Source organism: Rhea americana, unplaced genomic scaffold (genome assembly GCF_003343005.1).
Source record: "Rhea americana isolate MKP2758 unplaced genomic scaffold, rheAme1 scaffold_14, whole genome shotgun sequence".
In the NCBI taxonomy this organism is placed as follows: domain Eukaryota; kingdom Metazoa; phylum Chordata; class Aves; order Rheiformes; family Rheidae; genus Rhea; species Rhea americana.
Window position 1 is genome coordinate 6,301,172 of NW_028185483.1, and position 23,572 is coordinate 6,324,743.

Genomic DNA, 23,572 nt, shown 5'->3' on the forward strand with positions numbered 1-23,572 from the left:
TGGAGCCTAATCTCCTACCTTTATCAAGGTCTGGGAGTCATTTCTTTTCCTCAGTGCAAATAGGATTAAACTTCAACTAACATGATGAAGTTGTCAGAATTTCCAGCTTTTTTCTGTAAYGCAATAAAAATGCACTGCATCCAAAATGCAATTTCAGGATTTCTTGTGAGATGCAGTCTCTGAAAATCTTTATTTCAAGGAAGTATTGAATGACCTTATGAAAATATTTTATTTACAGTAAGGTCAAAATGTTTCATTTTAACTTTTATACAAATTGAGAGAATATACAAGTCAGAACAAAACACTTGATCCTTAAAAATGTGGTTTTTTTCTGATCTTGTGGGGTTTTTTTATCAGTGTTCTGACAGAGTTTATTGTTAGAAAACGCCAATTCATTTGTTACAGAATTTTGAGTAAGCTAACTGTACACCTATGAGTTCCTTCCTGGTTTGTGTTGTGGTAGCTTCAATAGTAGCTCTTCACATTGATTTTTCACATTTTACTTTGAGGCTGCACTCTCATTTCATGAGAGAGGTGCTGTGCCTTTGTGTAACTTTGCATTTCACTTTGCAGATTGTGAGGAGGATTTTATGCTGGTTCTGCACAACTGTACTGCAAGTGTGCATGGTTCTAGCTATTTTCATTTTGCTTGGTAGTTATGCTGGGATTGTGGGCAAAGGTTGGATATTGCTTCCTTTAGTTTGATTACTTCCTTTGAAATTACACTTCAGTTAAATACCTTTTAACATATTTTCTGTCTTTTCTTTGTTCTCTGGTTTAGGTTTTTATTTGAAAACCAGACTCCAGCCCATGTATATTACAGATGGAAGCTTTACTCAATTCTTCAGGCAAGTAGAATTTTAGTGACAGTTCATACATTTAAACACAATAAGGTAAAAGAGCACCAAAAATATAAATACTTTTGTTCTTTCCAGGGAGATGCTCCAACCAAGTGGAGGACAGAAGATTTCCGTATGTTCAAAAATGGATCATTTTGGAGGCCACCACCATTAAATCCATACCTACACGGGATGTCAGAAGAGCAAGAAACAGAAGCGTTTGTAGAGGAACCTAACAAGAAGGGCGCACTTAAGGAAGAGTATGAGCTTCTTTCAATTTTTAGTGCTGTCTTAACTGCTAATCATCTTTTCTGTTATGTTTCTGGGTTTTGTAGCTGTATTGTCCCTAAAATTTTATAGTGCTTGTTGTAATATTAGAAAGACTTCTAACCTCAGGATCTATATTATATTATTGGATTTTGAATGATGCTGGTGGCTAAATACCTTCTAAATTTTGTTAGATCCTTGTATCTTTTTTTAAGGGATCAAAAAGATGCTCTTAAGAGAGTGTTCTCTATATATGGAGTAGGAGAACAGGAAATAATTGTTTCTTTCTAACTTTCTTAGTCTAACATTTCTTATTCCACAGCACAGATGATGTACAYGCTTCAGATTTATCCATTTTGATTTCTGCTTTAACTAAACGATAAAGGATAATTATTTTATACTTAGAGGTATTGATCCTCTGTGCTAGCTATTTTTCAGTTCTTTTTTCTTTATATATACTCAAGCCTTGAGTAGAAATTTATGCATGTTCTTTATTTGTGTAGTTGGCATGTGCTAATACATGCACGTACTCCCAAGTCATTGAAAAAACTTGGGCAACAGATTATAAAATTACTTAATGTTATTTGTGTCCAAACTATGTAAAATTCCAAACTTCTTCAAATGGAAAATCTTCAAAGTACTATTTTTTCTTTTTAATTGAAAGTATTAAATTCCTGATATTTCAGACAGAGAGACAAACTGGAGGAAATTCTGCGTGGATTAACACCTCGTAAGAATGATATTGGTGATGCAATGGTTTTCTGTCTAAATAACGCGGAAGCCGCTGAAGAAATTGTAGACTGTATTACGGAGTCATTGTCCATTCTGAAGACTCCTCTTCCTAAGAAGGTATGGAGAATTTATATAATTAGTTGTTGTGGTTTTGGAGGAGAGCTCACTTTACAGCATGTGTATGTAATTTACAAGTAKTATTTCAGGCTGTGTTGAGGTTTTGTATTAAAACCAGAATTTGAATTCAAGTATCTGGTTTTTCTGTGAGGTTTTGTGAAAAATATTTGTTCATACTGGGCCTTCTAGTAACTAATGTTCTGCTTTCCTCTGAATTTGAAAACAGCAGAATAGTATATTCCGAGATGAGAAATAAAAAATCAGAAGGCTGCACTGTCCTTTGTAATACTATTTGAGGAATGTATTTCATGTTATAGTTGTAGTGATTCTTGTGTGATGGGATGCTAATTGCGCATTGATATCTCTATTAACCACATGATTGTGTTAAACTTGCTAAGTTGTGCTTCTAGATAGCTTAAACAATATTGTATCGCTTCAAAAAAATGCTTATATTTCCAGGATAATTTAAACTTAGTTATATTAATTTGAACATTCTCCATTGTAGATTGCAAGACTGTATCTGGTGTCAGATGTGTTATATAACTCCTCAGCTAAAGTTGCCAATGCTTCATACTATAGAAAATTGTAAGTACAATATTTTAGGTGCTTGGTTACAAAAGAGTATCCTTATATTCAGTCTTTTGTATCTGTTTGGATAAATGTGATAGTAGAGAATTGATTAAATGTGTCTTTATGACACTGATGATACCTATGTTGTCTTTACATGAAAACATATATGATGTAGCACATTAGCATATACATCAATGCATATGATGCTTTGTAATACGAAAAAGTATATATGCCCTATTCTAGTGACTRCTTACATGGAACCTCACAGAGGTGACAATGACCCATGTGCATCTGTTTTTAGAAAGAGAGGCTGTAGATAACGTTGTAGTTATGGTATGGCAAATAATCCATTCAAAGAAAAAAATTTTAAAAATTGAATTTTTTTATCTTAAATTTTGTTTTTAATCAAGTTTATGACGTTATGATAACGTGATGGGGAATATTCAGCATGTTGTAAAACTTCAGAGATTTCAGATAATGTTTCTTGTTGCAGCATGTCTTTGCTTTGCCAATTTATTTGYTGCACTTTGTGAAAGAAGCTCAAGAGAAACTAGGGAGCTATTTCTGTGCTTTCTTTGAGGAATATTACTCATTGAGTAATTTAAAATGGAAACATAACTAAGTTTTTTTTTTTTTAAGCAAATCGAATTTTGAGAGAATACTTTGGTGGTATGTAAGGCTGTAAAACTYCTTTTATCCTTCTCCAATGTTTTCAGGCTGTATAAAGAGACTGCAGCAGATGTGAATTATCTGCCTTCACACATTTCTGTTGTTGTCAATGGTGATTTAATGTATAGTAATAATATTTGCTTTATAGTTCAGTTCATGACTACTATAGGGATCAGAGCCCTAGTCCTTTTGACTACTGTTTTCCAGGTACTTTTTATGAATTATATATGTCCAGAAAATACTTACATTACAAAGTTTAACCAAAGAAATATATATGTTTAATTCTAGTTTTGAAACAAAATTATGTCAGATATTCTCTGATCTCAATGCTACTTACCGTACAATACAAGGCCATTTACAGTCTGAAAATTTCAAGGTATGTATTTCATTGTTCTTTACCTGACATTGAAGTCAAATGAATAGATATTCCTACACAAGAGATGACATTCTATCATAGGTGGTTTAAACCTCGAGCTTTCTAACTAAAAGGTTTTTTATTGTTATGTTTTCTCTCACAAAGATTTTTAACTTGACCATGCTATTTTAAAATTATTGAAGGAAAAGCAGCTTTTGTATTTAAAACATTTTGCCTAAGGGGGAAGAGAAGTCTGAATAAAAWGTTAGGAACAAAATTAGTATGGAACAGATGAAATGCGCAGGTATGTGTATAGTTGTGGAGCTAGGAGATTATCYGATACATGAATGGCACCAGAAAGGCCTTTCTTAGCTTTTTAATTGTTTTGGACCACTTTAGATCTCAGTTTTCAGAATAAATTTGGGTTTCTCAGTGTGAGAAGAAACTGATGGGCATAGCAGCATGAAGTTATGTTTTAATGCTTTTGGTGATAATTGGACTTTAAGGTCCAGTAAGCAGTCTGTCCATGGCTGGTTGAGAGTGATTTCCAGATGTTTAGTGCTCTGTTTCTTGCCATTCTTATATAAGTACTCAGTCCTACTCTTTCTGCTCTTATTTTTAAAGATGCCTCTGCAGCCTTTTATTTTTATTTTTTCCATTTCTAAACCAGACTGTTAAACTGCAGTACATTTAGCCTTTCTGTGTTATATATTTTTGCTTTCCCTGGTTCTTCTACCTTCTCCTCTCCCAGTTGTCCTAGATCAATTGCTTAGTCTTATTTCAGCTACCTGCTATTTTTTAAAAAATAAATTATGTGGTAAACTTTTTTTTTTAAGTGTGCATCCCTAGCTGCATTTAATGTGTCAAGCTTGAGCTGTAGCAGGTGATTTCAATTGTAACTCACTTTTGAGCCCCTTCCTTCCCTAAATCAAAGATTAAGGGGTGATAGGGACGTAATTTCAATTCAGTAATATGAATAAGCTAGTGTTAATTTCTTTTTCTACAAAAGGGAAGATATTTGCTGTTGCATTTAGGAGAGATACTGGCTCTGAACATCTGTGCAGATTGAAAGTTACCATTGGTATAGGAACTGTGAGCATCTGAAATTGATAAAGTAACATGAACACAAAATTCAAGTGAGATTAAAAAAATTTAAGTTACTAGTCTTTCCCAGCATAGCATCTGTTATATACCCCARTGTGGAACATCTTTTTCTTAGCACTATGGTTCCCTATAGTATATTTCTGATAATTTAAAATCTTCCACTACAAATTTATTATCATTTCTTTTTTGTTGTTTCTAGCAACGGGTAATGACCTGCTTCCGAGCGTGGGAAGACTGGGCCATCTATCCAGAACCGTTTTTGATCAAACTACAGAATATTTTCCTGGGGCTTGTAAATATCATGGAAGATAAAGAAACAGAGGTAAGTGGTTTGCCTGATCCTTAGTGGTGCTAGCAGACATCCAGTGGAATTGGCAAGGATTATTTTGACATGTCTGTTAGGGTGAATACAGCTGTGCTTTGTAACAGAGATTAATCAAAATCCATAAATTATAATCTTGAATATATTGGCATACTTAAATGGCACCACTACCCTCACATCGTTGCTCTTAAGGACATGTATGAAAGTTATGTTGATGTATTTGTTGCTTGCAGATTATGTACTGTGGTGGAATTATATTGTGAAAGTATTTCAAAGCAAAGACCAGTGCAGAATGACAGGCATTTGCTTTGTTTTGGAAATACTGTAGTAATCTATCAGTGAATTTTACAGGTACTAGTTTTATTTCCTCAGAGTACTAAATAGCTTGGCATCTGGTAACCTGAACCATCCTTTTCACTTTCTTTTTGTGTGAATGTCACATTTGGATTTAATAGAGCACTGTGAGCTTCCTTAGTTTGAAAAGAATGAAGGCTTACTGGTGATATTCTGCTCTGATTTTTGCTGTGTTGTGTTAGAGCAGTAAATTGCTAGCTTTCTAGTTACGCTACAGCATTTATCTCTTTTATGACAGAGATTATTTTTAACAGAGTATTTAGGGATCTTCGTGGAGGTAGTGACAGGTATAAATTATTATTCAATTTTAAAATTTTATGCTTAAGACTTTCCAGAGCACTTGTTAGTACCAAGTGGCTGTGTACCAATTTGTCTACAGTTACACATGCATCCTATTTAAGGAGAATTAAGAGAGAAAGAGAACCAGTAAATAGATGTATGTTTAGGGTAAGTTCATTTTGTCATCGCAAAGACATGGCTTTCAGAATAGCAGGTGAACTACATTGTAATTGGAAGGTTAGTTATTTCCCTTAACAACAGAGCTGGGAAAATATGTATATATGTGAAGGAAAGCACACCTGAACATATACAAGTATATATTTTATTTACATGTGTTAATAGTATTTGTGTTCCTGTTGAATAGTTTATTTCTGTTAGTTGTTCAGTTTACAGGGTGTCAGGGAGTCTTTCATAGGTAGTAAGTGTACATCAGATTTATTTGAATGTAATTAGCTCATTTCAAGCTAAGATCTCYGCTTAGTATGTACTCTTCTTTTGGTATGTAGGTCCTGCAAAATCTCAAGTATCTTGTGGACAACTTCCCAGTTCTTACTTACAGTTTCATATAGGAGTCTATTGTCATTTTTTTTTTCTCTGAGAAATAAGCAGTTATACTGGGAAGCAAAAATCACGTTAAGTTGAGGAGAAGGGGCTGTATTTCAAGTTCTTTTTTAAAGCTATTTCTTTAAAAAGACATGAATCAATAGTGGGAAAAATAAAGGRAAAAAAAAAGATTTGTTTCTGTAAGAATTTGATAATTATTTGCTTATAGGAAGTACCAGATGATCTTGATGGGGCTCCCATTGAGGAGGAGCTTGACGGTGCTCCACTAGAAGATGTGGATGGAATTCCTATTGATGCTGCTCCTATTGATGATCTTGATGGAGTCCCAATTAAATCACTAGATGATGATCTTGATGGAGTACCCTGTAAGAAATGTTTCAACTTTACTTGCAATTTAAATTTTCAATTTTTGATGATAATTTCGTACAAGTCCTTTGATACAGCCAAGAATCAGCATGACATACAGCTTAGTAAAATGTTGAATTGATTATTTTCAATTTATCCTAAGAAGAATTAGTTTATTAAATAACTTTTAGATTGTAATCGCTTCAGATAATAGATGCCCTCTGATGTTATGGGTAAATGCTTATCAGGCTCTAAATCCTAWTTTTTTTCCTCTGCAAGTAGTGAAATGGCATAATATACTTCAATATTTAAATCTGACTGTTAGATTAAGATTTTTGAGTTTTGAAGAACTTTGGAAATGATTTTTCTGTGTCTTCTCCTCCAACAGTGGATACAACTGAAGACTCAAAAAAGAATGAGCCAATATTTAAAGTTGCCCCTTCAAAGTGGGAAGCAGTGGATGAATCAGAATTGGAAGCTCAGGGTTAGTTGGCGAAGTATTTATTGAACTGGAACATTTTTCTAAATAAATTGGAAGTTCAATGTTTTGTTTAGTGATCATTTGTCTATTTCATGATTGTTTTCAATTAAGCTGTCTAAAAACAGTAGTATGATTTCTTTAGTAATACAGAAAGATTTTTTTTAACTTTTGACTTCTTTTTTTGGTTATAAATTCTATGAAGGAAATAGTCTCTTCTGTTTTTATTTTCCTGCCTAACTTGGAAATTCATTACAAATAAATATTGGAAAAATCTGTCTATGTGATTGATGATCCTTTTGTCTGGATGATAAGGTTTTCCAAAGTGAGAAACACTTGACTGCTTTCAAAAAWTTTTTCTTAAGAATGGTATATATGCAATTTAAGTAAATAACTCAGATATATAGTTAAATATTCTGATGAAGTACAATTTTGAATATTTATTTCTATGAAATAGGTAGTCTTTGCATTAAGTGCTTGATGTTCTGAGATTTTATAGTAATGTTTGTAATATCTAAAATACTGATTTTCAGATGAAATGATAGCTTTTTTGTTGCTCAGTTACCTTGTTTTCTCTTCTAGCTGTTACAACTTCTAAATGGGAGCTTTTTGACCAACATGAAGAATCTGAGGAAGAGGAAAATCAAAAGTAAAGATTTAGATTTCTTTTTCCTAATTTAGAAGTCTGACATCTTTATTTAAATAGCATATTTTTAATTAAAATGAATGGTACAACTTCTGTGTTTAAAATGTTTTTTATAAGTCATTTCCATTGGCATTGTGTTTTACTAGCACATTATTTAACAAGTTGTTTTTTGCCTACTATCTTAAAATTGAGAGCACCTAAAAATAGTTTTACTTTGTCATTCTGATGAAAACATACTAATTTTCTGCCTTTGAGGCTGAGCTTCTTCAGAAGTCCCTGTAAACTATGTATATTGTAAGAGCAAACAAAGATGAAAATCTGAAAGTAGGAAAATAAGAAAATGGAGATTATTAGGATCTTAGTGCAGCATTCTTTCTGAGACACCATAATTCTAATGTGATAATTTATACTCTTCTGTAGAGTTGCCAGTTGTAGTGTCTAAGTTGTTGGTAATTTGGCAACTCATTTAATGTCAGCTAGTAAAAGCTAAGGTAGTACACTTTGGGGATCTTGAATATTCGTCAAACCTGCATGAATGCATCTAAAAATTTGCCTTTCTCTTTAGACACAAAGTACAGTGGGTAGTGTTCTGATGCATGTGTTTCTTGGGATGTTAATAAACCCCATACCATCTGTTGTTCCTAAACAGCCTTTTATTTTGTTCTTTAAACAATTGTGAACATCTATTAGTAATGCTTTAAAAATTTTACTGCCTTATGTGTCGTACTGCAGCACTCTAGTGGCCAATCTGAGAATACCATTTTAAGTATATGACATCACTCAGGTTTGCCTCACAAAAGTGTGTTATTTTTGTTCTTTTATAGAACTAACTGTATCTTAAAAAGCACAATTACACCACTTCTGGGGATTTTGTTGAGGTAGTGGACTTGTTTTGTTGACTATGAGTTACTTACGAATTTGACTGTAAATTTCAAGAAATTTTTTGTGCTCTGTTTATAGGAAAAGTGTAAATTATCTGAATTATAAAAAGTAATGATTTAAATGGAAATATTAAGGTATCTATACCACAAGTGGTTGTTTTTTCTCATATGTGAAGTTCTGCAGCCAATCTTATTTAATAGATTTCATAATACAGAAACTAATCATAGAAACTTAGTAGTAGAGATAATAGATTTTGTAGGAGTTTGTTGTCTTAAATACATACGTACTGGTTAATTCTGTTTGTTCTCCCTAAAGTCAAGAAGAAGAAAGTGAAGATGAGGAAGACACTCAGAGTTCTAAGTCAGAAGAGCAACACATGTATTCCAATCCTATTAAAGAAGAAATGCCTGAATCCAAGTCATCAGTCAAATACTCAGAAATGAGTGAAGAAAAGCGTGCCAAACTCAGAGAGATAGAGGTCAGCGTGAGGTGTTTTGTTCTACTCTTTCATCCCCTTGCAACCTCCCCTGCCCATTTTTCTACATACAATAGGGACTTATTTTTCCTGAAATAATTATTGTCTGGTTATAGAAGACTTCTTTAGTTTGATGTATTTTTATAAAGGTGTGTTTGTTTACAGTCTTGCCTTGTTTAGATTTAAAAAATAATGCAGCAAAAAATAAAAAATTGAGTCAGGGAATATTGCAGTCTGAGAATTATGCTGTTTTTCCAGTGTCCTCCTTCCCTGTACCACTGGCAGCTTTAGTTTCTTTGGATTCTTCTTTTTTTTGGCTTGGATTCCACTTTTTTGGCAAATGGGGATGACTTTTGAATGTGGCCTTAGTCCTACACTTCTCTTTTTCTTTCTGTCTTTTGCCATGAAGTCTTGTGTCTCTATTTATTACACTGAAAAGTTGTTCTGAAAACTATCTTAAGACAGCAGACAAGGATGCAGCTAAGCTAGGTGATTGTGAAAATGGGGCATTTTAATTAAAGACTTAAATTTGGTATATAGCGCTTRCTTATTCATTTATCCTTTCTCCAGGCATGGTTGCTAGCATATCTGTTAAGGCTGCTGAGCACAGATTCTTACGCCTTCATTCTGGCTTCCAAGCATATGGTTGTTCAGTGAGAAGATGGCTAGAACTTGAATTTTTTTTATGAACTCTGTCTAGCAGTGAAGCCTTTTTCTTGTGCAGTGTCATGCAAAAACAAGTTTAAAACTGCATGCTATTTCCAGCCTATTTTCAGTATTAAAACCCACGATGGACTGAATACTGACACTTTTATACCTTCTATTCAGTGCATTGAAATGATATTAACAGGTTGCTAAGCTATTTGTTGCAGGTGTAGCATCTCCAGGTTATAGGTTATAATTTGGGTAGTATTTTGAATGTGGCAATGTCATGCTACAGCATACTAWTAAGGTAGATTGGCAAACTCCTGTAATATTCTGTAAAGATCTACAGGTATAATATTCTAAAGCATCACGGCCTTTATTTCTCTGAAGTATGCTTCTGATTAATAATTCAGATTATCAGAATTAGTGATCTATTACCAAGTGAGTATATACCTTTTGCTTAGCATACCGGTTTGAAAGTTCGCATGGTACGTAGCTATTTGAAGTGAGCAAATGCTTTGAAAAAAGCTAAATAGAACTTGATTCTGACTTGACTCATGGTGGCAAAAAAAAAAAACCCAAAACCAAAAAAAAACAACCCATAATGTTAGACTTACGAAAGTACAAGTGTAACTAGTTTTCATTTTACTGCAGTAATGACTTAGCAGTTATGGAAATGCCTCTGTTCCGTTTGAATATCTGCTTTATAGAAGTTACCCTAACACCTGTTCAAGCAAATTAGGAAGTGGTTTACTTTAATTACTGTCAAATTCGTACTGCACCAAAAGCTCTCTTGTCAGTGTATTCCCTGTCTACAACAGTCTTAGCTGGTAAATGTTCCTGAGTTTTTCAAATTCATGTTGCCATCTTTATTCCTTGTGGTAAGTGAATTACCATCTCAGTTTCAGACTTGGAATCACCAGAAAAGAAATGTAAATTCTTCACTTTCAGAATATTTCAGACACTATGTATAGAAGTACTTAAAATTTAAAATTTTTATTGACATTTGTCATTGTCAGGGAAAAAAATGAGTTTTCTTCTTCAGCAGACTTATGATAAAAGTTACTCCCTGTATTGCTTTCAATTGTTTACACTCCAAGTTTCTTCTTATTGTGTACCCAATCCTTGCCAAAGAACATACCCATTAGAAAATTTGAGGGGAGGATCTGAGAAAAATCCAGTTACTAATTTTAAGTTGTACTATCTAACAGACACTGCTAAAAATGTCATCTAAAATCTTTTTTTTTTTTTTTTTTTTAAAAAAGAAAGACTCAGTCTTTTTCTCTGGCAGCTTACACTGTGACTGGGACAGCTGAAACAAATTTTTTCATGTGTTTTCAGGAGACTTGTGCAGTGTAGGCAACAATGATTTCTCTTGACAAAGTTAATAAATTTGTCAGTTGGAAGGGGGAAGCAAGGTAGTAAACAAACTTTTGCCCTGTCAGCACAGGCTACATGTAGCAGAGACTGGTACCATCAGAATGAATTGGTATTAACCCTTTGTTTGCTTCTCCCCCTTCCTTCCCCTATTAACCTTGCTGATGTATGAATTCTTTCCAGAATTTAGTAAGAGTAGAGGCTTCCTAACATTAAAGAACAGTAATTTCTTCACTGTTTTTGTTTAACTGTAGAAAGATTGCTGTCTACTTTTCATTATAACTCATATTTCAGAATTGGTCTTTAAAGTGCTAGATATGTGTACCTCTCTGTGTCTGTCCCTTTCAAATGTTGTCATTTTGAGACTGTCCTTGACTGCAAGTAGTGAGCTTGCTACATATGAAAAAGGAAATGTAAAAGACAAAAATATTCTTTATTTTGTGAAGAGGACTCTGTACTGTGAAATGTTAGAAAAATGATAATTTTACATTGTCTTGAATTGTTCATTAAGCCTGTTTCCTCACAGGGTACCAAAACTCACAGMTCTAAAGTGAAGGACGAATGTCTTTCTTCTTAGACATTGCTCTAAGGTTCTTGACTTTGATCTCCAAATTATAGAAAGACTTCAATCTCAAAAGTCCATGCCCATCTCCTGTAAAGTGTCAGAGGCATCATCTCCTAAAAATCTGCTTCAAGAATTAAGTTTAGAGTTAAGACTTTATTCTTTCATGCTTCTGACCTGTATCAAACTGCTTTGGCACACTTAACTAATGCAGATCTCCTTAGCTTTAGAAAGTGGGATTACCCGAAGAACAGTTTTCATCCMGTCAGAAAAGCAGCAGATGTTCTGTTAGTGTTTGTTTTTTTCCTTTTTTTTTTCCCCGATTCCAACTTGATGTTAAACGTGGATGGTAACTTTCCTGTGGTRACTGTTGTAGCCTTGAAGGCTTTCTTACTATGGAGTTACTCATTTTGGAAGGTACAGTAATGTCTTCAGCACCTTGTCATTTCGTTTGCAAAGTCGTTAAAGATTACAGATCRGTTGGGTGCTGCATAAGGATTTTTAATTCTGTCCTTAGAAATTCACAGTGCGGGCTTCACCTGCAGCAGGAGGCAGATATCTCATCAATCTGGACACATCATTGCTACCAAAAGCCCCAAAGCCAAAGGAGATGGCTGTCCTCCTTAGTAAGCTGCCATTCCTAACCTTTGCTTTAGCCACCTTTGACCTCAAAGCTKGCTTAATTTGAGGTTAAATCAAAGACCTCAAAGATTGCTTGATCTGAGGTAGAAGATAAATGATCTTCAGTTTTCTTCTACATGTCACTCAGCTCCAGATGAGGTAGGATGGATTCTGTTATATAGTTTTGTTATATAGTTTCTGCTCTGTTCATACCTCTTCTGCCCCATGCATAAACACAGACTTGTTTCACAAAAAACAGATCATGATATTTGAGGTACAATTTATTCTGCCACCAGGAGCCAAAGAGTTTTTTCCTACATGTCACAAAGAAAAGAAAGTTACTCCCTTTAGTTTGATATGAGTTGCTGTACTAGACCAGATTAAACGTCCTTTAGCTTAGTATTCAGTCTCCAACAGAGAATGCCTAGAGCAAAATGTAAGAACATAATCCCCGGGGAAGGTCATTATCTGAGGCCTATTCTGGATTTAAGGACCCTCTAAACCCTTATCAAGAAACTAAAGTTCATGCAGTTTTCCTTGTTTCTTTTGCTGAATTATGGTACCTCGTATGCAGAGGGCTCATTTTCAGGTATTTGTACATCTAAGTCATAGGAAATACCTGATGCTCGTAGTTTCAAGTCGTCCTTATAGCAGTGTAACCCTTTGATTTCTTTGCTGTCTAATGAGGCTTGCTAATCTAGCTGATTTGAGGCCACTGCAAAGTGACAAAAAAAAACACATTAAACATCTTACAAGGTCTTAATAATAACAGATGAGACTGCTAGTCAAACAAGAGACAAACAGTTTTGTTATTTATAGTAGTACTTCTCCCTAAGAAAATGGCTATCTTAATTCAGCAGAGATTTTGGTCCATTTTAAATCTTTGGATCTGCTTCTGTTTTACACAAAGATGCAAGTGTAGAATTGTTTAACTGCAAGACACATGGCATCCTTTGTGTGAGATTCAGCATGCCAGAGTCGTCCTGTTAGGACTGAAGATGTATTTGAAATCTGTGTATCAGTATAACTGTCATCAGTTAATAATATTGKAGCTACAGAAATTCCATTGCCCTTAGACTCATCGGAAAACCTATGTTTTCAAACCAATTTTTTGTTTCCTCTGCTGCTGGAGAAGTCCAGGACTTGTTGCAGCTATTGCTGGGCTGAGTCTGTTTTAAGGATAAGTAAAACACTTTTGTTGACTTGAAGTCTGCTCAGAAGTCTCTCCTGTATATGATCGTTCTAGATAGGAGTGCAGCGATACATCTAGTGAGCTAGAAAGTAGTCTAGTATATAGTATGCACCTACTTTACTTCAAATAAGTTGTAGTTGAACCTGGCCATGTAAGTTATGAAGTGATTTATAACTGTGGAACAACCTCTTCTTAAAAAGCCTCTTTTCACTCCTGAGAGTATTGTTTATGCATGCAGGCAGTATCAGCAGAAGATCATAGAAAACTCTGAGCAGCTTTTGAAAACAGATTCATTTTAAGCAAGTGAGGCTACCCACAGAACACCTGTTTGTGTCAGAATGCAAAATGCTACAAGCAGGGCTTCAATTTCCATCAGTTTGTGGTTTCTCTGAACAGGGGAGCAAGAAGATGTTCTTTTATGCAATTTGCTAGCTTACTGGTTGTTCTGTAATCAAGGCCTCAACTTCTAGGAAAGCTGGATCTTTGAAACGTCTGTTCAGCTGAATTTGAGCAGAGGGCAGGGGAGAATTTCAAGATGAATATTGAAAGGCATGAGGCATACTATTTTTGTTCCTAGATGAAGCTGTTTCTCCAGGACTTATATGGGATACCTCCTCATGTTTAATGAGAAATGTGATCCCTGCTTTGGAGCGTTTGGTGGAACTCCCATGTTGTTTGACGTTTCCGCATCGCAGTCTCTGTTAAGAGTGATGCTGCTAATGAAAACCTCTAAATTCTCTGTTGTGGGAGACTGCAGTGCCTAAAACGCAAGCAAGAAATTAGTATTTCAAAGTTTGTCAAAACAAWTTTGAAAAACTTTCCTCTTCTGTATTACTGTGTATATTACTGAATCTGGAGATGATCTAGATGAAGTCAACAAATCTCTATACCTAGGGACAAACGGGCTTATTTTTGTCCGTTGGACAGTAAATAAAAGAATAACCAATTCAGTGTGAGTAAATTAGTTTTCTCTGAGTGCACGTTTACTAAGCGGAGTGCTTGCAATGTTCATAGATCAGATATGCAGAATAAAGCCTAATTTCTAAGAATCTCTCTCCCCTAGAGGGGAACCTGTGACTGCATAATAGAAATATAAGCATCATATACCCTACAAGGAGATTATCAGAAGAGCATTGGTAATAGCTAGTGTGCTAAGAATAGTGAACGCTCTAAGAATAGAAATGGTGAAGGGAGATGATCAAACATTAGAAGCTCGTGTATTAATTCTGAGCTGTATGAGTCTTCTGAGAATTCTTTCCAGACTTTTATATTCAAGTCATTCTTTTTCTTGCAGAACACAGTGATGGTGCTGGTGTTTTGAAGTGTTTGCCCAAGATTGCAATTCTCTCTTCTTGAGAATATTGTGCTGCATGTTAGGCTGTAGGATGAGCTGATCTGATCTAACTGCTCACTTCTGCTGAAAGGGGAACATCCTGGTCCTAACTGGAGCTCTAGCATTTGCTGATCCTCTCTCTGAGCCAATGCTACTCACTAATTCACCAAAAGAGGGAGGAGTGGGGGAGGGAGGGCAGTGGGCTTCTTCTGGATCAGTGGCTTCATCTSGCTCTTGGAAGGCTTAGACAAAACATTGCAACTGGTGCAAAAGGGAAGGAAGGAGAAGCAATCCTTTGCCTGGAGCAGGCAAATGGAGAAGGAAGATGGAAGAGAAAGATCTTTCCATAGTGAGCTGTTACTACTCTCTGAGCATTTTGTTGCACTTAGTTTCCTCTTCCAAGGGAATTAGTACACCTGACAGACTGCTTGTAGAAAGATGCTGTGGATAGAGAAGTCTACGTGGGTTCAAAAGGAGGTACAGCAAATCTGTGGGAGAGAGGTACGTTGATGGTTGCTCTGCAGAAGATCGCAGTTGGCTGAGGAAGCACTGTGATCTTAACGTAGTTGGAGTCTGGGAAAGTGCTGGATAGTGGTTTTTGTATAAACATTTTTTTGCTTTTGTACTTGAGCATCTGGCCACTCGTGCCCCCAAAATTTGTTGGGAAAGTAACACATTGATACTCAAGTCATTCCTGTGGGTATTTTGAATTTCATGCTAGTAGTGGCTTATGTGATATGCATATTGGACAAGCTGCTAAAGGTCAGCGTTTTTTGTATCTGAATTATTTTAACCTCCTGAACTATAGCAGAGACCTCAAGGATGTAGTTACCTCTGCTGTCTGTCTTCTTTCTGCYGGTAGAAGCCACCAACAGTGTTTATATCAGATGGGTAATATACCCACCAGAGTTTCTTGCTGGGGATGATAGCAATTTCTTTGCATGCTTGTTTTTTGGGTGTAAGTCATACCAAAGTTGGAGATAGTACTCCGCAGTGATGACCATGATCTTTCTTCACCTGTTCCACGTGATCAGCACCTGGCCACTTAATACTGGCCTGTGCAGATCCTTAGTCCAAGCCAGGGTGGCCATTCTAATGTTATGTTCTTTCTGATTCCTGAGGTACTAAACTACTGTGAGGTGGGAGCTTTTTTCACTCATGTTATAAATTTTACTTTGTAGAAGAGATTAGTAGCCTGTTCTAGAGAACAGGGAAAAAGAGGGATAGGTTCTGGTCAAAATAGGCTGTAAATCGTAACTAATTCAAATCAAGTAAAACCTGTTACTGAGTTCCTAGTTTTACTTCCATTTAAGTTACCTTGAGCTATACAGTTGTGCTTCCTCACTTTCAATATATGTYTAAACAGTAGTAGCCTTGTAGCTCTGTAGGCCTAAACATGTAAACAAGTCATCTTGTAGGGACTTTTTTTTTAGATTAATCTGTGTGATTTCTCTGGGAGAAGAGAGTAAAAATCGTATGGATGTGTTCATTCCTTGTTAACTCAAGAGGATCAACCAAGCTTCTTCTGTCCTTGTGTTTGATACTGAACATGCTAAGAAGCTAATGGTCTTGAAGTTTACCTGATGGTAGAGAATACAGTTGATCTTTTTGATTTCTTGCTGAAACAAGAGGAACAGGTTGACACTGAATGCACTGTTTCAAGAGACATTCTAGCTTTTGAAGCTTTTGCATTTGTAAAATGGCTGAGGACTTCTCACCTTTATGGAGCATTGAATGGTATTTGGCAAACAACACAGGGATGCGAGTTTTGGATAAATAGGGGTTTGCTATGATTGGCTAAGTTGTAAACAAAAATGAAAAGCGTTCAACTGTAGATGAATCATGCTCTGTAAATGAAGGAGGCAGAATTTTTCAGAAATTTACCTTGGCAYCTGACAAACAAGATAGGAATAGCAGTTTTTCAAAAAAGGGATTTTTCCATCCTGTTTCTGCTTAAATGGAAGTGTGTTGCATGGCTGATGCAAGCTGTGCAGTTGAAGAGGATTCTGCCTGAAGTAGTGTCTTTCTTGCATGTTTTTTTTTATGCTGAAGATACTTGTTCTTGTGATTGGTTTATTTCTTTAATTCCCTTACTTTCTATTCGGTAATGAAGTATGAGGGCTGATTAGAATAGATGGTAACTTCTTACCCAGTCTGGCCTGCTGCTTTTGAGAGGGAAGAAAAAACCTTCAGTATTTAACATTGTGCCTACTTCRTATTAGGGAATTGAGAATTTGGAGAATAAGAAGCCTGTTACATAATCAAGTGGATACAGTTGCAAGATTTTATTTATTTATTCATTTTTCTCCTTGATGTATTTTCAGTTTGAAGGAGTTAGAGAGAAGTATTTTGACACTAAAGCTAAAAAGAAACCTCAAGCACTGGAAAAATCTACCCTTGCATATAACTGTAACTATGCAGGTCGATGTTGAAAGAGGAAATGCAGCAGGGTCAGAGCACAAACATTTGGAAAAAGCTTGACAAATACAGTCTGGCCTCACCCCTCCCTTACGCCAAGCACTTCCTCCTCCCAAAACCTTTGAATGCTTGTAAGAGACCGTGTCAGTTGTGAAATCACAGCAAGAGTAAAGGATTAGCAGAAATAAGAAATGCAAGTGAAGTTTTATGATGTGAATCAACTTGGAAAAGGATTTAGTACATCTAGAAGAACAAAAGTTTCACATGGAAAAATCGTGACAGTTGGTTAACTTTGTGACTCAGATGGGGATGTTATCACAGTAAATTTAGTGTTACATTTAGCAGCACTAGTGAACTGAATTCTGTTCTGAAGCTTGATAGTACACAAGAGTATTGTTATAAAAAAAAATCTCTCAAATCAGCCAGTCCGACTGTGCAAACTACCCTGAAGAGAAGATTCATTGGGTTTTATGTTGTAACTGTGTTAGTCGTTCAATTTTAATCTTCTAATATTTAGGATTAAGTGGAAAAAAGATGCTTTCTAATCAAAAATTTCTAGTAGACAAGAGAATTTTGAAATGGAATGTATTAGGACACCTGCAACAAATGATCTCATTTTGAAAGAAAAATGCAGATAATGATCTAAGCAATGTTAGGGTGCAGTGTTCTAATGATGGGAACAGAACTTAGTAGAATAACGGAAAAAAGAATCCCTTTATTTTTAGTTTTTGTTATGTCTGTAAATAACTGCAGGTGCCTGCAGACAAATATGCGGTTTTGTTACTTTGATCCAGTTAAATAAAGTTAGTATCTTGTCGTGTACAAACTTGTATGGAAAGAATGAAGTACACACACTATAAATTATGGAAATTTCATTTTCAGCCACCTGCCTAACTGGATAATAATAAGCCCAATAACCTAATGGTCAGTGTTATTTTCACAGCTTAAGGTGATGAAGTTTCAGGATGAGTTAGAGTCTGGGAAAAGACCCAAGAAACCAGGCCAGAGTTTTCAGGAACAGGTTGAACACTATAGAGACAAGCTGCTCCAGAGGGTAAGAAATGTTCTTTATGTTTGGCTCTGATTCTGTGATAGGCTTTTACTGAGTTTATCAAATGTAAGGTGGCATTAAGTAAAACAACAAATGGTTCTAGTTAAAATTCCATTGTAATGTCAAACTGCATGACTAAATCCAGGTGCTTTCTGCAGAGTAGCTATAATCTCTATTTTTGTCAAAGTAAATGTAACATTTCACTCTTCACAGATGAGTATCATTAGAATGTCAGAGTGTATTGAAACCTTAAGGGGTCGCTTGTGGACCTACTACATAAAGGAAATGGTTAGGTGTGGGCAAGGAAGGGAGAGATGTCAATTGAAGATGTTCAAAAGACTTTGTTTTACTTCTGGTAATTGATCAGTTGTGCTAAAGGCTTCCAAAGGAAGAGAAGGAATAGTATTAAGCAGCATATGCACTTCTCCAGTGTATCAGATTTCCTGGCTAATTCCAGCTCATACTGTCATCCAAAAGTGAATAGCTCTGTGCCATTGCCATTTTCAGTAGTCCTCTCTGGACTATGAAGTCAGAGGGGCTTTAAACAGTAGTGTCATGTATGTGATGTGATTTTTGAATCTTTGAAACATAACCGAAAGTGTAAGTAATATTTGGACAATGTGTTAAATGAAAGAGGATAAGGGCTCGTTGCTTCTTTTGATCTGGCTTTACAAGCTGACAGATCAATGATAAAATTGCAGAAATATTGCTTCTGGTATGTTATCAGAACTAGAACTATCTGTGCAGTTCTTTGAAGCTACAAACAAATACAGCAGTTTTCACTAGGTGTTTTTCTGTCACTTGTGTTTTGGATTATTTGGTGCTCAATATATGGCTAATTCACTGAAATAATTTTTGCAGAATACCTTGCAGAAAGAGACCTGTAAAAATTAAGACGGTTGATCCATGGAGTAGGTTTACACATTTGGAGCTTGAGGGTAGCAGTTAAGGCTTCAATTTATATGAGTATCTTTTCTTTCAAATATAATTCTATCCTAAAACTTCCCAGAGAAATGACTTGTGTAGTAAGTCTGGAAAGTTTGTGTCAGTCACTTAAAAAGAACACGCATTGTAATCCTGATAGCTTTGCTGGATGCCTTGTGTTGAATTAATTCAACCAGTTTTCAAATACTATAAACTTCCAGTAATATCTGGCTTTTCTGTTTTCACTTTGAATGATGAAATTAATGTTTAATTAGAAATATCCCATGACAATTATAACTGATGTTCTTTACAACACTAATAATCCTCCTGTTAGCAAATAACTGTTTTTGTTTTGCATTATCTTCAAAATAATTTTGTATAAGATTAATAATGTGATACTGATTCTGATCACACTTGCCACTAACTTAGTTGTCATCATTTCCTGTCTATTTTACTAGAGCATAAGCTTTCCAAGAGTAAATTTCCCAGTAGTATCATATACTGTTTAAAAGAATAGGAACTTACAGTTGTTTAAATATATTTGTTCTTGTTTGTCAAGATTAAAAAAAAAGTCAGTTATGCTACCAAATGTACAAAGTACATCTTAATAGTCCATTGATTTTAGTGGAATGCGGTGGTAGCATATAACGGAAGGTATGATGATAAGGGACATTTGTAAATTTTAATGGTAAGCCTTCCATATTAAGAATATTTCTGACTTGTTATATAATGTAGATGTAATATAACTGTCCTGATATTTCCTGCACTTGTATTAATGTCTTTATTTTTTCTTCTAAAAACTTCTGTTTAGCTAAATCACCAGTATTATGTCTTCCCTGTATTTATTTATTTGTTATTTGTTATTCCCTCCCTATTTATTTATTTTACTATTTTTTTTTTTTTAAGTGACAATACTTAAAAGAAGCACATGTTTCAGTGTCTGTTCAAACTTATGGACAGTTTAGATTTGTTTTTGTGTAATAACTTTTCTAACTCTTTGACAGACAAGGGGTACTTACAGTGCGTATTTTCTTTTAAAGTGGTTCTGTTGGTGAGCAGAAATGGAACATGTCTGGATTTTTTGACAGAGTAGAGGTTGTTGCAGAGCCTGATTTGTATTTTTGTTTTATTCTTGAACGTCTAGTAGTTATAAAATTGTCTCAATTTTCAATTTGGAGTCATGAAGTTGAATGCATATGTTTAAGTAGGAAGAAGTTCCTGATATTCTCAAATGTTTAGTTTAAAAATCTATTACAGCTGTAATATTTCCCTGAAAATTGTAAAACTGGGAACTGTTAATTTCCAATTAGATCCTCAGATATGCTTTGTTCTTCAGAGGATATCATCTTTTTTTTTTTTTTTTGCTTTTGTCAGATTTTGTCAGAGTTCGTTAAATGTTTCTCTTGAGCAAGCAGCAGTAAGGGTTTGGAGAGTGTGTACAGTGTGACCATTACTTCTTTCCCAGATTAAATGCTATTTTCCAYTAGTAGTCGGTGCTTTTTTGCTGTTTGTGAATGGCTTGGATATTTTTACTTAAAGATCAGTCACACCTCTGCTGAAACGATTAATGCTTCTTGTAATTCAGGAAAAAGAAAAAGAGATGGAAAGAGAACGGGAAAGAGACAAAAAGGACAAGGAAAAATCTGAATCCAGGTCCAAAGATAAGAAGGAAAAGGAGGAATGTACACCAACAAGAAAAGAGAGGTATGGCTTTCCTTGTAGTAAAGTGGATAGGAGGAAAAAACCTCACAGTTGATATCTTTTTATACTATGGCAGGCTTGAAATTAGGTTGTGTTACATGTCTCATTTGAAAAAAAAAATTGCTTTGGATATGAAAACGTATTTCAGAGTTTTAAATAAATTTGCATTTTTATCCTAACTGACTTATTCTTCTGAATAGATTCCTCTTCTGTTTCATTTAGACCCTTGAAGAAACATGATAAAATAATGACCAGCTGAAACCAATGAACTATGTTTTTTAGCAGTAGATTGGCTGCAATGTACTGGTCAGAAAACTGTACTAAAGTCATGCTACTTAAACAAAATAATTTGTGCTGGTTTAAATATTACTTATCTTACTGTAAAAATTCTTCAAGACAAGGGGTTTAGATAGTGTAATCAATTGTACACTACGATCCTTTAATACTTGTGTAGCTGGAATCTTCTGTAGTTTCATTAAGCATAGCATATAAGTAAAATATCTTACCTTGTCAAGAAATTGTGATGGAATGTTTCTACACTGCTACAAGCAAAGATGAGTCAAAGGCCTTAATTCTTTTAGCCAAAGAAAGTCTGCTTTTCATGTTGAATCTGATTTTTCAGTAATTAAGACGCCTAATACTTAAAAGGACCTTACATTCAACTGGCAAGAAAAATGCTGTATTTACAGAAAGGAATCATTTTGTTTTAATACATATTTTTATTTTTGTGTGTGTATATGTATATATAACTGTATTTGCTTCCTTTACAAAGGAAAAGACGACACAGTGCTTCACCTAGTCCATCTCGCAGCAGYGGCAGTAGACGAGCAAAATCCCCATCACCAAAATCAGAACGCTCAGAGCGCTCTGAACGGTCCCACAAAGAGAGTTCACGTTCTCGGTCGTCGCATAAAGATTCTCCCAGAGATGTCAGTAAAAAAGGCAAAAGGTAAGCCGGCACCTTCTCTTGTCAGRTTGTACCTAAGTTAGTTGTGAATATCTTTTTGATCTTAGCACAGCACGTTGGTTACCTAAGTATTTTTTCTTAATGGACTATACTGTGTGTTCCTCATTAACATCTTTAGACAACACTTAGAKTTCAGTGTATACAGCCTTCTGTCTTGAAAGCTAAAAATGTTTTCTATGTTTTTGCTTGCTTACTGATAACTTTGAGAACTGCAGCTTAAACCAGATCAACTTGCTGCTTTATTAGTTTATTTTCACAAAGCTTCTGTGGCCCATAGAAGTTTTGGAATTATAGTCAGTAGGCTGTGTTTGTGCTTACACAAAGCTCCTCTTCCATGCTACTTTTTTTTTTTTAATTGGAAAAAATCTATAGTAAATACTGCCTGATCTCCAGACTGATGCAAGTATTGTTCTCTAGCCAATGTTAAGCCTGAAGTGAGATTATTATTCCACTGGTGCCTTTGTAGCTTTAAATATATGGATTTATGTTTCTATTTTAGCCACACTCAAAAGTTCAGCTTCCACTTCTTTTAGATGCCTAGAATATTTTATTGCATAGACATGTTGAGGAAATTCCTGTGATGCTGTTGAAAAAAATGTAGCACAGATTTACAGTAATCAGATTCTTCTACTGAAAGTTAACAGTTCAATGAGAAGTACAAAGCTGTTTGTTGCTACTTTTTTCATCAGCATTAATATGGTGGTCATATTCAATTTAAATTAAATGAGATCAATGCATTGGGTCTGCATTAATTTACAAAATATACTCACCATCCATTTTGTTCTCCGGGGTTAGATCACAAATTCAATGTGTTTGATAAGARCCAAAAACTTTTCAGCACAACACAATTATCCATATAGAAGAAAAGAGAAATGAGAAATTATGTTTATCAGTGCTAGCCAAGGTGGCAGAGGCATATGTGGAAGCTTATAAATTAAGTTGGTTTAAGAATGACATGAGTCAGTGTTACTTTTCTTGTACGTTCTGAGCCCCAAAATTAAGCCAAAATGTACTAAAAACCTTATGCAAAAGTTGCCCTGTTATCAAAAAACAAGATGTTTAATCTATGATTTCCTATTACTAGTGACAGAAATATTTCTGCCTAGATTAACTCAAAAACTGAACATCAAATGCTTGTAGAAAAAGTTGGTATTATCAATTAGTATCTGATACAAAATTTTATTTTCCAGGTCACCGTCTGGCTCCAGAACACCCAAAAGATCGAGAAGATCAAGATCCAGATCCCCTAAAAAGTCAGGGAAAAAGTCCAGGTCTCAGTCCCGTTCTCCTCACAGATCTCACAAGAAGTCGAAGAAAAGCAAACACTGACAATGTTAATATTTTTATGATGCTGTCACTTACTGGAAATGCGGTTTTGTTTTTGTGCCTGAACAGTCTGTTTAAAAACAAAAAAGCATTCCTGATTTTTTTTTTTTGTGAATGCACGTGTATACTCATGAGTATCTGCATCTGTAGACCTGTCATTGTTTTATATTGTACAAAATATCTTCATTGTGGCTATTTCCCAAATGAAACATTTTTGTGTTTAGAAGTTTCATCAAAAATGTGTGTAACTGATCTGCTGGCAGTAGTGATATTTTGTTTTAGAATGTTGTGACATAGCAGAAATAACTCAAATGTTCCCCCTTTTGTAGCTTTGACAATTTGAATTAGATTTCAAATAAAATCTGAACAGAAAATTAATATGTTGTTTTCTTGCCCCACTGGTGATACAAATCTGTAAAGGAATTCATAGTTTGTTTGGAAGTACTGTGTATTTCAG

The 23,572-nt window shown here is 35.0% G+C and overlaps 1 protein-coding gene across 1 annotated transcript in view; it reads left to right on the forward strand.

The window, feature by feature from the left end:
- The window catches only part of U2SURP (U2 snRNP associated SURP domain containing), a 42,121-nt gene extending 18,628 nt beyond the window's left edge, over positions 1 to 23,493 (forward strand). The window contains exons 14-27 of the mRNA XM_085298641.1: positions 782 to 852; positions 940 to 1,099; positions 1,793 to 1,955; positions 2,461 to 2,540; positions 3,483 to 3,570; positions 4,853 to 4,975; positions 6,381 to 6,537; positions 6,906 to 7,001; positions 7,578 to 7,644; positions 8,839 to 9,001; positions 18,090 to 18,200; positions 20,707 to 20,825; positions 21,595 to 21,771; positions 22,980 to 23,493. Coding sequence (XP_085154767.1) covers positions 782 to 852; positions 940 to 1,099; positions 1,793 to 1,955; positions 2,461 to 2,540; positions 3,483 to 3,570; positions 4,853 to 4,975; positions 6,381 to 6,537; positions 6,906 to 7,001; positions 7,578 to 7,644; positions 8,839 to 9,001; positions 18,090 to 18,200; positions 20,707 to 20,825; positions 21,595 to 21,771; positions 22,980 to 23,118 — 1,714 coding nt within the window. The 3' untranslated portion in view covers positions 23,119 to 23,493. The remainder of the gene's footprint in view (positions 1 to 781; positions 853 to 939; positions 1,100 to 1,792; positions 1,956 to 2,460; positions 2,541 to 3,482; positions 3,571 to 4,852; positions 4,976 to 6,380; positions 6,538 to 6,905; positions 7,002 to 7,577; positions 7,645 to 8,838; positions 9,002 to 18,089; positions 18,201 to 20,706; positions 20,826 to 21,594; positions 21,772 to 22,979) is intronic.
- Positions 23,494 to 23,572: the final 79 nt, after the last annotated feature.